Source organism: Callionymus lyra, chromosome 3, assembly GCF_982586985.1.
Source record: "Callionymus lyra chromosome 3, fCalLyr1.hap1.1, whole genome shotgun sequence".
Classification (NCBI taxonomy): domain Eukaryota; kingdom Metazoa; phylum Chordata; class Actinopteri; order Syngnathiformes; family Callionymidae; genus Callionymus; species Callionymus lyra.
Genome location: NC_141820.1, coordinates 24,667,070 through 24,682,145, shown reverse-complemented (window position 1 = coordinate 24,682,145; position 15,076 = coordinate 24,667,070). Strand labels below are relative to the sequence as shown.

The window sequence follows — 15,076 nt, the reverse complement described above, 5'->3', positions numbered from 1 at the left end:
CCAATCGAAGCAGTGAGTTATTAAGTGTTTTCCGGGAGTGTACAAGGAAGTATTTCATCATTTATTTTGTACTATGTAGCATCATTTCCAGGCATAGCTCTCGCGATCCTCTCTTATTTCAACCTTAATGATCGGTTGTTTTTGTTATTGTTTTGTTTCTTCAGTTGTACACAATAGCACACGTTTCAACGAGGAATTGTTTTCGTTCGAGTCAGATACGTATTGAATGGGATTTTTAAGTTATATTGAGAAAGGGTGAACACAATTTAAACGTATTTTTATTATAATAATAATTATTATTATTATTATTATAATAATAATAATAATAATTATTATTATTATTGGCGTCTCTCGAGGAGAATAGACTCCTAACCACTAGGTGGCAGTAATGGCCGGGAAGTAGACATCCGTGTATGTGAGGCGTCAGAAGGGGGCTGTTGTCATGCTACTAAAATAGATCTTATTTGGTGGGAAATTTACCTTTAGTGGGACTGATCTGTTGCCGATGACACCATGTCGGCTGTCGTAGGTGATCGTGATACGAACCTGCTGACCACGTTCCAGAGACTGACCGTCAGGCCGGTGCACGGAGACTCGCCAGCAGGTCTGTTTCCAAACTGTTTACCCAAAACAACACCGTAACGAAAACACGTTGTTGTTGTTTCTTAAAACCCTGTTTAAAGAAATAACTATGCGTTTGAACCGCCGCCCCTTAAGCTTCTTGTTTTGGTTGTAGTTTATTTTTAATAGAAAACAATAATTGAACCAATTATGAATAAAAAAGTAAAGTGTTGTTTTACTTTAAGACAGTAAATGTATTTGTATAAGAATTTGAAATTAATGAAAGTGTTTTAGTTTCATAATACTGAAGGGACTGCACAATAAAACAACACTTTTTAAGCTTATGTATTGACTTTATATCTGTATATTTATGGCTGGGCGATTTATAAGTAACTAAGTAAGTAATCTGTATTTATAGAGCGCTTTTCCAGACCAGGGTCACAAAGCGCTTAAACAATCAAAACAATATTCAATAAAGTATATACTTTAAAGGGAAAGATAAAACTGATAACACAACAGGAGTTCCAGAAAATCAAGGGAAAGCCTGCACAAATAAAAATGTCTTCAGATGTTTCTTGAAGGAGTCAGTAGACTCCATCAAACAGAGGGAGAGGAAGATCGTTCCAAAGCTTAGGAGCAAAAGCCTGGAAGGATTTCTCTCCTCTGGTCCTGAACCGTGTGCCAAGGAACCATCAGTAGATTCTGATCCATAGACCTCATATAACACTTTAAACATTATTATTTGAACAACTTTGTCTGACATAAACACACCTTCATGTATCAACAATTCAAACCCTTCTCTTATTTTACAGGCCCCCATAATCCTCCGCCACGCAGTGGCCACCGCTGTGTGGCAGACCACACAAATCTGTATGTGTTCGGAGGATACAACCCAGACTATGACGAGTCGGGGGGCTCTTTGAATGAAGACTATCCACTCTTCAGGGAGCTTTGGCGCTACAACTTTGCGAGCGGCTGCTGGCAGCAGATTCAAACGGAAGGTTACATGCCGACAGAGTTGGCATCGATGTCAGGTATTTCCGCTCTGTGGCGACCGTACCTTCTACACATAAAATTATCTGGACGTTTTGTGTCTCCAGCGGTTTTACACGGAAACAACCTGCTTGTGTTTGGCGGCACCGGGATACCGTTCGGTGAAAACAACGGCAATGACGTTCATGTTTGCAACATGAAGTACAAGCGATGGTCGCTGCTCAACTGTCGTGGAAGGAAGCCAAACAGGATTTATGGACAGGTTAACCTAAAACCATATCTTTATGAAATGTTTTAGTTACCAACAATACCTTCCAAAATATTGAGCGTTTATCTTTTTGTTTTCTTCCAGGCCATGGTGATAATAAACGGTCTTCTTTATGTCTTCGGGGGAACGACGGGTCATATCTACAGCACAGACCTTCACAGGCTTGACCTCAATACTAGGGAGTGGACCCATCTGAAGCCCAACAATCGTCCTGACGACTTCCCTGAAGAAAGGTACCAGCGCTTCTCCTTGTCACACACCTGGATTAGAAACTGACAAGAGTCATTGTGCCACAGGTACAGGCATGAAATTGCACAAGATGGAGGGAAAATCTACATTCTGGGGGGAGGAACTTCCTGGACGTCCTGTCCTCTAGACAAGGTACCCAAAACAAATGATCACCCTAGCGTAGGGTAAGCTTTTTGTCCATACACGACTGTAGTTCTCTGAAACTTTTTGAACCCAAGAATGAAGGATTTGTGTCAAAACAACAATGGCGGACTTCATTGGTAATTCTAGTGCAACATCTGTGTATAAACACTAGAAACAAATCTGTCTCTGAATATAGTTTTCATTTTCTCAGCATATTTAACTCTTTTGTTTGTGGCTGCCCTTCTTCTAAACAATTTGCAAGAGTATTAACGCCACATGCAGGCCAGGAATGTGTACTACATTATTTAATGGGCACAAAAACACTGTTTATGCGGCACAAGTTCAAGTGCACAAAATGGAAACATGTTATTGATTTATTAGCCAAGAACTCTAATCAGTTTGAGTTATTATGTGTTTTACATACATTACATAAAGTCATATTAATTTCACATTTCATTAAACCATAATTGGATTTTAACTCAAGTTAATTTTGTCCTCTGTCCTTGTCCTACTTTTAAAACAAGCTTTTTCTGAGAGTAAAAACAAAATATTTTCAGTCATTTCCGAGTGCTGCATATGAACGTTTAATGAACTTGGGTTTTTCCAGATTCACGCGTACAATCTTGAGACTAATTCTTGGGAGGAGATCACGACAAAGCCTCATGACAAGATCGGTCAGTGTCATAAACGTGTAATCCTCTGCTCTTTGATCTCCATGAAACTCAAGCTTGAACTAACTTGCAGGCTACCCAGCTCCGAGGAGATGTCACAGTTCTGTACAGATACGCAGTGGTGAGACTTATTTGTTGCTCTCTCTTTGGTGTGTGTCTAAACTTTTCTCTTTTCTATAGATGTATTTATATGCGGAGGGTATGACGGCGAGATGATTTTGGCAGATTTGTGGAAGATCAATTTGCAGACGTTACAGTGGATCAAGCTCCCGGCGATCATGCCTGAGCCCGCCTACTTCCACTGTGCTGCTGTCACACCTGTAAGTGAATTATCCTTGCAGGTAACATGGGACCATCCAATATGGGACCAACAGTCAAACTCAATAACACAAGGGGCCCAAATCTTTAAGCATTATTTTTCTCTTGTCTTATTAGATCCGATATCATCATTAACATTAGGTGAATTAGAAGCGGGAGAACCAGGGGTAACTGGTGTTTTTCCTCACAGGCTGGCTGCATGTACATCCATGGAGGTGTGGTCAACATCCAGGAGAACAAGAGGACTGGGTCCCTGTTCAAGATCTGGCTGGTGGTGCCGAGTCTGCTCGAACACTGCTGGGAGAAGGTCCTCAAGACATTCCCACATTTTCCTTCCCTCTCCTCGAGACAGCTGCTGAACCTGGGACTCACACAGGAACTCATCGAGAGACTGAAATGAGCCAAAAACAAAACACGGATAAGGAGATACAGTCCACCTTAAGACCAGCAATTCTGGGATGTAACTTCTGCTTCTGTGCCTGCGCCTGCAGCTTTTATGGATTTTTACTCCTCATGATGCCTAATGCTTTCATCCAAGTGTCACTTGATCCTAAGATTTAAGAGTTTAATATAATCTTAGCTATTTTAAGAATTATGTACAAATTAAAATGCGTTTTTAAAGCCTAACATGGAGGAAATCTAATTTCATATTAGCACGTTCCTCTGAGTTTATTCATGTGAACAGCAGTTCTTTCAACAACGATTTTATTTATGTCAAATTACTTTATTTTACTTTCAGTCAAAAATAAAATACAAATGTCAGAATTATGATTTAAATGCGTCGTTAATAAATCACAAATTTTATCCATTTTAGTTTGTTTCTCTGAGTTTGAAATATCATGGACCGCAATGAGCTCAATTAGACAGAAGGTGGCAATGAAGTTGTGGAGCATCAACACATTTCCTTTTAAAGTACAGTGGTATGAAAAAGTTTGGTCACCCCTGTACATTCTCATGATTTTCCTTTATAAATCATTGGTTGTTTGGATAAAAAAAATCCAGTTAAATATATCTTATAGGAGACAAACTCAGTGATATTTGAGAAGTGAAATAAAGTTTATATGATTTACAGAAAGTGTGCAAGAATTATTTAAACAAATTTAGGCATCACAAAAGAAAAATTACTCAATACTTGTGCATCCTCCTTCAGAAATAACGGCCTCTAAACGCTTCCTATAGCTTCCAATTAGAGTCTGGATTCTTCTTTACAGATTCTGCTCCAGTTCAGTCAGGTTTGATGGTTTCCGCCCACTTTAAATCACACCATAAATGTTCAATAATATTCATGTCTGGGGACTGAGATGGTCATTCCAGAACGTTATACTTGTTCCTCTGCATGAGCGCCTTAATAGATTTGTAGCAGTGTTTAGGATCATTGTCTTGTTGAAAGAGCAAGCTCCGGCGCAACTTCAACTTTGTTACGGATTCCTGGACATTGTTCTCCAGAATCTGCTGATATTGAGAGGAATCCATGCACCCCTCAACTTTAACAAGATTCCCCATCCCTGCACTGGCCACACAGCATAATGGAACCACCACCAAATTTTACTGTAGGCAGCAAGTTCTTTTCTTTGAATGCTGTGTTCTTTTTCTGCCATGCATAACGCCCCTGGTTATGCCCAAATAACTATTTTAGTTTCATACCTCAAGCGAACCCGTTTGTGGCGTGTGCAGAGAAAAGGCTTTTTCCGCATTACTCTTCCATAAAGCATCTCCTTGTGTAAAGTGCGCTGAATAGTTGAACGATGCACAGTGACACCATCTGCAGCAAGTTGATGTTGCAGGTCTTTGGAGCTGGTCTGTGGGTTGACTGTGACTGTTCTTGCCATCCTGCGCCTCTGTTTATCGGAGATTTTCCTTGGTCTGCCACTCCGGGCCTTAACTAGAACTGTGCCTGTGGTGTTCCATTTCCTCACAATGTTCCTCACAGTTGAAACTGAGAGCGAAAATCTCTGAGATAGCGTTCTATATCCTTCCCCTAAACCATGATGTTGAACAATCATTGTTTTCAGGTCATTTTAGAGTTGTTTTGAGGCTCCCATGTAGCCACTCTTCAGAGAAGATGCAAAGAGGAGAAACACTTACAATTTGCCTCCTTAAATACCCTTTCTCATGATTGGACTCACCTGTGTATGGAGGTCAAGGGTCACTGAGGTTACCAAACCAATTTTGAGTTCCAATAATTTGTGCTAAAGGAATTAAAATCAACAAGATATAAGGGTGCCTAAATGAATGCACATGCCTAATTTTGTTTAGATAATTCTTGCACTTTCTGTAAATCATAAACTTTATTTCACTTCTCAAATATCACTGTGTTTGTCTCCTATAAGATATATTCAACCAGATTTTTTTTTATACAAACAACCAATGATTTATAAAGGAAAATAATGAAAATGTACAGGGGTGCCCAAACTTTTTCATACCACTGTATATACTTGGGACCAATTGCGACCCGTTGTTTTAATATTACATTCTTTAAGTTGAAAGGAAACATATTTTCGCTTTATCATTTTTAGAAAATAACCAGAAAATATTGATAATTATACAGACTCCAGATCAGGATCAGTGATGTTGACGGCTATAGGATAGTTCCGAGGAAAATGAGACGAATCAGATAAAGATACTGTGATTTAAGCATTTCAGAATGAAAATACTACAGTCAGGCTTCCCGTTAATCCTGAATCTTTTTCGGCCTTTAACCTTGACCGCTTTAAGATTAGACCCTTGTGTGATTGACACCCTTGTTCATTCATTTTAGGTGCCACTTGATCCCTTGTTGGGGTTGTTGTTGTTGTGGAGGGCTGGAGCCTATCCTAGATTTTACAGACGAGGCAGGGGACACCCTGGACAGGACACCAGTCTGTCCAGGTCAAACACACACTCATACAATCTCCCCAAGTTTCCAATTAACCCCTTTTTGGACTGTGGGAGTGCCCGGAGTCAACCCACGCAACACGGGGAGTAAATACAAACTCCACACAGAAAGGTCACAGGAGGAAGGTTGAGGAACAAATGTATTCATTACTGAATCGACAAAATAACCATTTATATATCAATGGATTTATTCATCTTTTACATTTACAAAATAAAAAACGATGCAATTCTTCATACATTTACAAAACATTTTTTTAGTAAATTAATTCAGGTCCCGCCGTTCAACAGGAGCGAGGGGAGGGAGCGAAGAAGTATAGAGCGAGGAGGATGAAGTAAACCACCACCAGAGCCGTGCCTGTGAAGAATCGCATGTTATTCCTCAACATTTATTTTCTGTGTCGAGGAGACAACCCACCTTGAAAGTAGTCGCACTTTCCATCCATGAAGATGTAATTTGCCAGGATGACGCTGAAGATGCTGGCCCACAGATGCACGTCACTGAACACCAGAACAAATCCCACGTCCTGCACAAAAGTTGAGATGGTTACCACCGTGTCCAGATTGCACCCGAGCTGCTGCTTCCACTTACATAAAACGCATTGAAGAGGATGAGAAGTGGAATCTGTATCATGCAGACCTGCACAGCAATGCAGCTTCCGACCTCCAGACTGAAAGATCGTCACAAAATCACTGACCAGTAAAGCACAACACGTGTTCAACTAGGACGGGTGGAAGTTTTACCTCAAGCTGATGTTGTTTTGCAGCGCAAACTGAATTCCATTTACGATCTCTGGGAGCTCGGGAACCATCGCCAGAACCGTCACACCGATAAAATACTGCAGGAAGAAGCAAAATACATTTGCTAACAGCAGGGAAACTTGACACAAATGGATCTAGACCAACCTGAGAGATGGACGAGTGCTTCAGCATCGGCTCGATGTTCTCAGTGGTGAGGTCGGCACAGCAGGCCATCAATCCCGTCGCAATAATCAGCACGACGAGCGCCCTCCATCGAGACCAGTGGACCACATGGTGGCCCCCTTGTGTATAAACCAAATTAAATGTGCATGTTCGCCTTCATGTCGACAGCGACAGCTCAATGTGGTGAATAGGTCTTAACTGACACTTTCTTGCATTACATTTTCTCTGGATATTACATTTATTTTGCAGAGAAGATATTTAGTTCCTTCTCATCACAACGTTTCTTTGCAAAGCAGTGAATCGACTAACACTGTTTTAATGGCAGCAGGTCGGAGACTGAAGTTTACACTGTTGAAATAATGTTTAGCCACAAGTGTCTTCTGTGGTTATTTTTAAAATACAGACCGAAGACAAATTGTATTGCTTTTAATAAATTTTCATTTGAGTTCAAGTTTTCTGCACCATTTTCTTTTCTTTTTTTTTTTTAATCTGGATAGTTTTGTGTTTTTTTTTTAATGTTACCACAACATACTTTAGGGCTTCTAATCAGAGTTTTAAGTATAGTGTTTACCAAATTAGTGATTTATTCTAAGAGATTTATATTGTGACCATGCCTTCGTATGTCTAGAGCACCACTTTAATGGAGGAGCCAGCCATGTGACCCTAGGTTAACCGAATAACCCCTAAAAATCAGGGTTTTAAATTTTTTTTTTTTTAATTAATCGGTTTGAGTAAATCCAAATTATTTGCACTCGGGTCAGTTAGTCATATATATAATGAGAGAAAGCAAATAGAAAGGCCCAAAAACAAATGTGTTTGTGGTATCCCTTGTGTTGTCTCTGGGTCAAGGTGAACAACCTCAACCACTGCATATGCATTTCTGGAAGCCACTGAGGTCGTTCACCTTGACCCAGAGACAACACAAAGGTTAAAGAACTAACATTTGAATAGAACATTTCACATACATCGTTGGCATGCAGACAGACGTGCTCAATCATGACAGACATAAAAAAAAAGGGAAGACCCAGCATGCAGAATCCCACACACCTGCTGTGACGTGACTGGTGGCAACAACGCTGGTGTTAATACAACCGTTGTTGGAAAGAATCCCGCTCGTGGCTACATCCTGAGAGGTGAAATAGCTGCCAGCGTGTTCATACTGACCATGGGCCTGACCTCCATGACCATCGCTGATGTGAATGTCATAGATGTGGGAGTGAGTCTTCAAGGTGAAGATCAGGCCGATCAGATACGCCGCTGGTAGCAGCACGGAGATGGTGTACACCAGAGGCCTGCAGGGACATTTAACCTTTAACCTCTGCATTTAACTTGCCAGAAAACTAGTTTTAAGAAACATTGAAACATCATTTCTGACACAAACGTTCTTACTCGATGTGAGACAGAATCAAATGCGGGTCTGTGTGACTCTGAGAACAGAGAAAAGCAACATTTATACATCAAAGAAAAACGTATAGAGAAGTGGAACTGCTGAAGGTCACCCACTGTGTCGTAATGACAATCCTTGCAGACGAATGGAACGCTCGTGTTCCCAGGCAGGTTGTAGCAGTTGTCACACATCAGATTACCAAAAGTCTTGGAGAAGAGTGTCGGAGCAAACACACCTGATGAGGACAGGGGATCATTTCAAGTGTCTGGCAGTTTCAGTGTATCTGCCAATCAAATGAGGTCTGAATCCGCAGATCTGTTGTGTGAAGTCCCTCAGGGTTCTGTTCTGGGTCCTTTATAAGACATTTTTATTCATGCAGGCTTTTCCATGACTTTCCTGAACTCCTGTGTTATCTTGACCTTTTTAGTATACATTTTATTGAGGATTCTTTTGATTGTTTAAGCGCTTTGTGACCTTGGTCTGGAAAAGCACTCTATAAATATAAATTACTTACAGCCTGCAGAATGTAAGTAAGTGTCACGTACCTCCGATCGATATGAAGAGCAGGGCTGAGCTCACTCCAGCTGATCTGCTGTTGAAGCGCTGCTCTCTGTGCTTAATGCCTCCGATGATCATGCAGATTCCCTGTCCGAGGAACCAGATGTTCATTGTTGATACATTTTTATTGCACACTACACTTCAAATATATATATATATATATATATATATATATATATATTTTAAACCCTTATACAAGACTCTTCCTCTGAGCCACATCTCAGTTGCAAGAACTGACAGATAGAGGGCGGTAGGGAGGGACAAATAACGGTTGAGTTTGACATATCAATCAATATATATTACCAGCTCAAGAACAGTTAAACCGTTTAATCTTAAAAAGAAACTTATGTGAAAACCCAACTCTCCTGACTCACTGACTTGTTTCAAATGTTGAAGTCTTCCTGTCCAAGATGCAGTAAGTCCCTCATCATGACCATGTTTTACTTTTTACTTTATAAAGTTCTCCCTCGTCTGAAATCTCAGCGAACGAGAGGTTACAAGAGCAAAGTCCATTATGATGCAATAATGGCTTCAATCCTCCTCCAGCCAGCTGTAATCATGCCCCGCTTTGTTTATACAACAAGTCCCTTGGAAGTGGAGACTTCAGGGATTGATGACAAACAGATGTATATAGTACACACGAGTTAATCGCCAGAAAAAGTGTTTTCAGTGGGAGGGGCTTAACACATTTTCTAATGTAAATATTTCAATGAAAAGAGAGTTTTGTACAAACAGACACAAACTGATGATACAATAGAGTCCAACATCTATTTAAGATGCACTTTAATCAACACATTTAGTTTCCCCTTCACTTACAGGTATGAAGAGAATGCAGCCCAGAATAGTCCCAGTCAGCGCTGCCTTCACGATTTCTTCATAGCACTTTGTTTCGGCACGATGTCCCCGCAGCAGCGCCGTGATGTAGAAGGTCATCTCTGTGATGGAGCCAAAAGTGGCGTTCACCACAGCGCCGACAGCGAAGTTGCTCTGTGCAGAAATGCTGTTGAAGCAGAAACACATTCAATCGTAGCACGAGCATTACAAGGTCAATTGAGCAATACCTGGCTATCCCCATGCCTATGTAGTAGGACAGCGGGATGATGGACGTGATGGCCAGAGCAAATTTAGTCTCTGGACTGAGGTAGTCATGGTGGTGGTCAACATATCCCATAATTAAAGTGATTATGACCAGAGGGAGCAAATCTGGAGAGGGTGCAGATTTAAGGAGAAAACAGTGGTCGTTTCTAGAGCGCTACATTTGACATGCACAGCAGAAGAAAAGGATACTGAGAGCAAAGATGTTGATCCCCTGGACGGTATATTTGTAGTAGTACCAGTTGACAGCTTGGTAGCAGCAGAGGATGACTCTCGTCTCATACCCGACAGTCTGCAACACGGGAAGTGAGCATCAGGTACTATTAAATACAATTGAACTCTAGATCTTTTATTTGATGATTAAGATTCACAACACAGACCTTTCCTAGTCTGTGTATCTTCACATCCTCCGGGGGCATGAGGAGGATTATTCCGAGAGTGCGAGCGTTCATCTTGGACACAGGGATGGTGAAGACCAGCAGCCAGGAGATCACACAGACCAAAGCATGGCAGACAGCCAGCAGAGGGAACCCCAAAAGCAGCCAGACGTACGTACTCACACGGCACTAGAAAGAGTCTTGAAGTCAGTACAAGAATCATTGGTTTAAAAAAATATATATAAATTACTGCAGAGGTAGTCCTTCATACACATGAAATATACAGTTTGCACTTCAGATTGTCTACATTTGATAAACGAATGTCACCTTAATTGCAGACCCCTCAAATCCATGAACAGTTTTGTGGAGATGGAACTGTCAAATCCAGTAGTTGGATATTTGTGCATCATCCCATTTTGTTACAGCAGGAAAAACTATTTTAATTTCAAAAGATGCATCCGTTAGGTACCTTGCATGTAAATAAACAAGGCAATGTTCACATTGATCCATAAAGTCAAATTTAGTCATTCATTTAGTCTTTAAGCTTTTGATTTATAATATAAAGTAACATGTGCATTTAGAAGGACTTCATTGTGTCGATAGTAGAGTAATGCCATGTTAAAATTATGTTCTTCATCATATTTTTACAGACAAGACAACCTTGAAAAAAAAAAAAAAAAAAAACTATCATCTAATTAGTTGCATTTATATCATATATACATGTTTAATCCATCATCATTTCCTCCTTTTTAGAGAATCTTTAAGCAACATGCATGCATATTACGACTCAATATCAGTTACTGTACATAATGTCATTCCTTCAGGATATTTTCACATCTTTTCATCAATCTAAGGTCGTTTTTCCTCTGTCCACTCTTCAGCTCAACAGCCCCTCACATCAGTCACAGTATATAATGTGGATTCTTTGGGAATGCGTTTGCTCACCCTACTTCATTATCATCTCATAAAACATGTTCCTTGTGAACCTATTTCAGCTTTATTGATAGTTGGTGCACAAACATTGTTTGTACTAATTAATAACCAGCTTTACGGACAGAAAAATGCACCGGAACATGCAGAACTAGCGCACTTGGGGACTTTCCGTCCTTTGACATCATCATAATAACCAATCAATGTTTTATGTTGTTTTAATAACACAAGCTGTATTATCCTAAAAATAATTTCAGATGCTCGTGATCTACTACAGTACGAATTCCTACCCAGTGTTTGGAACATCTCCTTCTAGGTCGTTCTGGAACAGGGATCTCCACAGGTATTGGCGATGACACCAGCAGCGGCGAAGAGACTTTCCCCTGGACCGCCTCTCCATTGTCGCCCGTGTCCCTCTCGTCGGGCATCCGTTCATACTTCTGGGTCCTCTTACTCGACTTGTTCCCCTCGTCACCAATCTTTACAAGGAGAACAGTGTTTGAAAACTCAATAAAGCAAAACATGAACTCAACGTCTTACCTTCTCAACAGACAATCCAAACGGCCAAATGAAATACCAGGACAAACGCAAACAAAGCTTTCCTATGAAATATACAGCGTTAGGATCGATGTCATCAAAGGCCTCATGGTGGCGCAACAGAGGATTTAATACAGACCATAGGGAATCCCAATGATGGTGAGAAACATGACCAGAGAAACAAGGAAGTAGATTAAAGAAAGCCACCATCCAAATAAAAATGTGTAAAGGATGTTTCCAAAGGTTATCACGGAGCCTGAAAGAAAGAAGACAACGTCACTCCTCTGTTGATTTGGACCTTTTTAGGAGCATTAAGTCGAACCCCAACCTTCCTGAGGCTTCACTAAGCTCAGGTCAGAGTAGAGCTCTTTGACGTCATCTGACAGATCCTCAATCGGCTTCTCCGTCACATTTCCTTTCCACTTTCTGAAGCCGAACTGAGACAAGACACAAGAATTGTTATGCATATCAAGACTGTCGCGCCGGTTAACAATTGTTTTCTCCATAGTTATGATAATATTTTGCATGCTTGTCCGGCATCAAACCCTGAAAATACAATACTTTCTTAACTTACTTAATCAAACAATTGACAACCAAAATTTGCATCTATATGGCAAATATACATATTTAAACAATGAAAGTTTTTGCATTAGTCTTTTAGTGAATTAAAATCAAGATTATTTGAGACAAGATGAAAAATGTTGTAGTTTAACATTTTTTTTCTTTGTTACAATAAAGTCCAGCTCTTGTGAAAGTGTTAAAACAAAAAAATACATTCAAGTGTACGACGACATGGAAGGGGGTTTGTGTACAACCTTATAGTTGTTGGCCTCCCGGTGTGCCTCCACTTCATTGTCTGCTCTGATCGTGGTCTTGGAGGTTCCTTCGTGCCACGCTTCCTCCCCGAACTGTGATGGAGTGGAGCGAGCCGAGGTTCCGTGTGCACCTGTGCGACAGTTAACAGAACCTCAGGATCGTAGACAAGCCTGGATTAGGGTCAACGCCTGGATTAGGGTCAACACTTGGACCAACAACCCACCTCTATGTACCGTCAAGAACCCCTTAGGCGTGTGGTGACAGAAATGTCCTGTGGACCCGTCAGGAGACAGAGTCTCTGCTGCTCCCATCCCAGGTTGTTGGAATCCAACGGACAGTCTGTCCGTCTGCGGTGTTGCCCGTGAAAACCTGTGGTTCTGTTGAGGTTCATAATTCTCTGCAAACATAAAAGTTTAAGACGTGTCAAAGAACATAATGTTTTGTGATTACATGCAAATCCTTCTTAAATGTATGTTTATTCAAGGTCATCCACTCTTCAGATCTACATAAAAAAAATTACCAAAGCACTTAAAATCAAATCATAGAACTGTCTACGAAAATGTTCAGACAATATTATAACAAGTTGTGTTTTGTTTTTATAATCGATTTTGCTCATCTTTAGTTCATATTTGGAATCTAAGCAACATTTATAACTTCTAAAATCCCTGCGGACAAATGTATTCCAGATGTCAGTGAATTCAATTTCATTTAATTTTTTGGAAACAAAAATGTTAATCAAAACAATATTTTGACTCTTTTTCTCCTCCTTATTTAACAACATTCTTTTCACATACAGTTCCGGATAATTACCATTTCTTCAAGATGTCCATAATGGCATTATTTGAACCTCTTTTTTTTAAAATTCAGCAGCTGTTTTTTCAGGATTAAAGCGTTCATGTAACAGGAGAGTAACTTTTAAAAGCATGATTGTTTTCTTGAAGCACGAACGTGAAGCCTCTTTCCGTAATTTTTATTAAAATCCCTAATATTTATATCATAAATACATAGAAAGACATTTTAGTCTTGGGTGCAATTTGTATTAGTTTTTATTATCAAATTTAAAACTCTCATAGGCACTTTAGAAAAAACTAATGAATTTGGCCCTTCTGACTAGAGTTTAATACATCTCCTTGACAAATAACTCCAAAGTTTCCCACTAATATTGTGCAACTGCTTTTTAAGTGAGAAAAATGTTAAAACAAATTGCAATTAATACATTTAAATCATTAGGGTAAAATGCATGATAAAGAAGGACATGTTTACTAATACTTTAAATATAAAGTTCACTGAAGTCGTTTTCTACACTCAATTTTCCCGCTGACAAAAGATAAGGACTGTACATGACATAAGTTTTTCCTCTTGATCTTAACCCCTTTACAGGTTCAAACACAGACACCTCCAGACAGACTCCCAGCAAGGGGCCACACCAGTCCCCTAACCCTGCCCTCGTGTCCAGTGTTGAGAGTCAGTCCCCCACAGTGTGACTAACTCAAACCTCCTGAGAGTCATGGACGGCACAACTGATGGCATTATCAATGCATTGCAGTTTAAACTTGCTAAATATAACCAAGATTCAGCCATTGTGGACAAAGATACAAGTCTTTTGTTAAGAATTCTCACACGTTTTCAGTGGTTTATACTAATATTTAAGCAACTGAGGCGACAAAAATAACTTTACAAAAGTTCTAAACGTTCATCTGGATTTAGTTATTAATGGATATTAAAAAGAAACAATACAATTCTCAAATTCACGAGACAATGAGTTTGAATGTATAATAATATGCACACGAGTGCAGGGGACTCGGCCAGGTGAGCGACACAGGTGAGGTGATTACCGCGTGTTCACAAGAACCACAGATAAAGTTTCCCAAAAAAAAGTGACATTCTTACCTTGTGAGTCGATAGTAGAGTTTCTCGGGAGGTTCTCCGTGTCCCCTGGCATCATGCAGGTTTGGGGGGTTCAGTCACCTGAGTGTGTGTGAAGCTGCAGAATGAGTGAGCGCTAAAACACACTGACGCCAGGCGAGGGGCGTGGCTTGAGTAGAAGGGGGCGGGGTCTGGTGCGTGACACGTTCATGTTTATATCAGATTAAGAGGAAATTAAATTTCCTCAGGGGCCACGTTACATACTTGGACCATTAAACTGGGCTATCCAGGCAAAAGTAAGTATACAAATAAAGTGTACTTTAATATGTTTTGAAAAATCCAAAAGATAACTATAAAAAGGACATTCTGAAATTAGCTTTAGTCTCAATTGAATTGCATATCATTTCATAAACTTAAATCCAATTTATTTAAAAATTCTAAAGGGGAGAAGTGCACATTTCGTATATTAAGATAAATGAAAATAAATGAAATGAAGAAAAAATGCTATTATCTCATAAGATAAATTGTATAT

At 40.0% G+C, this 15,076-nt stretch overlaps 2 protein-coding genes across 3 annotated transcripts; one reads left to right on the top strand and one right to left on the bottom strand.

Annotated features, from left to right (window-relative positions):
- Window positions 1-394: 394 nt before the first annotated feature.
- Window positions 395-3,993, top strand: klhdc10 (kelch domain containing 10). Its single transcript, XM_087785856.1, has 9 exons — window positions 395-604; window positions 1,374-1,595; window positions 1,662-1,816; window positions 1,907-2,055; window positions 2,119-2,203; window positions 2,802-2,868; window positions 2,939-2,986; window positions 3,046-3,185; window positions 3,374-3,993. Exons 1-9 carry the CDS (start codon window positions 514-516, stop codon window positions 3,581-3,583), a joined length of 1,167 nt encoding a protein of 388 aa, XP_087641982.1. The 5' UTR covers window positions 395-513; the 3' UTR covers window positions 3,584-3,993.
- A 2,345-nt stretch (window positions 3,994-6,338) lies between these two features.
- Window positions 6,339-14,645, bottom strand: cax1 (cation/H+ exchanger protein 1). Of its 2 annotated transcripts, none has more exons than XM_087785854.1 (20): window positions 14,569-14,645; window positions 12,902-13,075; window positions 12,678-12,829; window positions 12,191-12,299; window positions 12,002-12,118; window positions 11,866-11,927; window positions 11,616-11,804; window positions 10,399-10,584; window positions 10,211-10,310; window positions 9,985-10,126; window positions 9,740-9,923; window positions 8,911-9,010; window positions 8,482-8,600; window positions 8,368-8,405; window positions 8,026-8,270; window positions 6,961-7,097; window positions 6,799-6,893; window positions 6,647-6,725; window positions 6,473-6,581; window positions 6,339-6,412 (listed from the first exon to the last, which is right to left on the bottom strand). In XM_087785854.1, exons 1-20 carry the CDS (start codon window positions 14,621-14,623, stop codon window positions 6,339-6,341), a joined length of 2,466 nt encoding a protein of 821 aa, XP_087641980.1. In that variant the 5' UTR covers window positions 14,624-14,645. The 2 variants fall into 2 exon arrangements, with proteins under 2 accessions (XP_087641980.1, XP_087641981.1); XM_087785855.1 differs by having other exon boundaries at window positions 8,143-8,270; window positions 12,678-12,808.
- Window positions 14,646-15,076: the final 431 nt, after the last annotated feature.

Excerpts from the sequence above, each read along its gene's own strand:
- klhdc10 (XM_087785856.1), top strand. The coding sequence starts at position 514 with ATGTCGGCTGTCGTAGGTGATCGTGATACGAACCTGCTGACCACGTTC. Across the intron at positions 1,817-1,906 it reads CAAACAGGATTTATGGACAG|GCCATGGTGATAATAAACGG; the intron begins GTTAACCTAAAA and ends GTTTTCTTCCAG. Across the intron at positions 2,204-2,801 it reads CGTCCTGTCCTCTAGACAAG|ATTCACGCGTACAATCTTGA; the intron begins GTACCCAAAACA and ends GGGTTTTTCCAG.
- cax1 (XM_087785854.1), bottom strand. The coding sequence starts at position 14,623 with ATGATGCCAGGGGACACGGAGAACCTCCCGAGAAACTCTACTATCGAC. Across the intron at positions 11,928-12,001 it reads CATCATTGGGATTCCCTATG|GAAAGCTTTGTTTGCGTTTG; the intron begins GTCTGTATTAAA and ends TATATTTCATAG. Across the intron at positions 10,585-11,615 it reads GGAGATGTTCCAAACACTGG|TGCCGTGTGAGTACGTACGT; the intron begins GTAGGAATTCGT and ends GACTCTTTCTAG.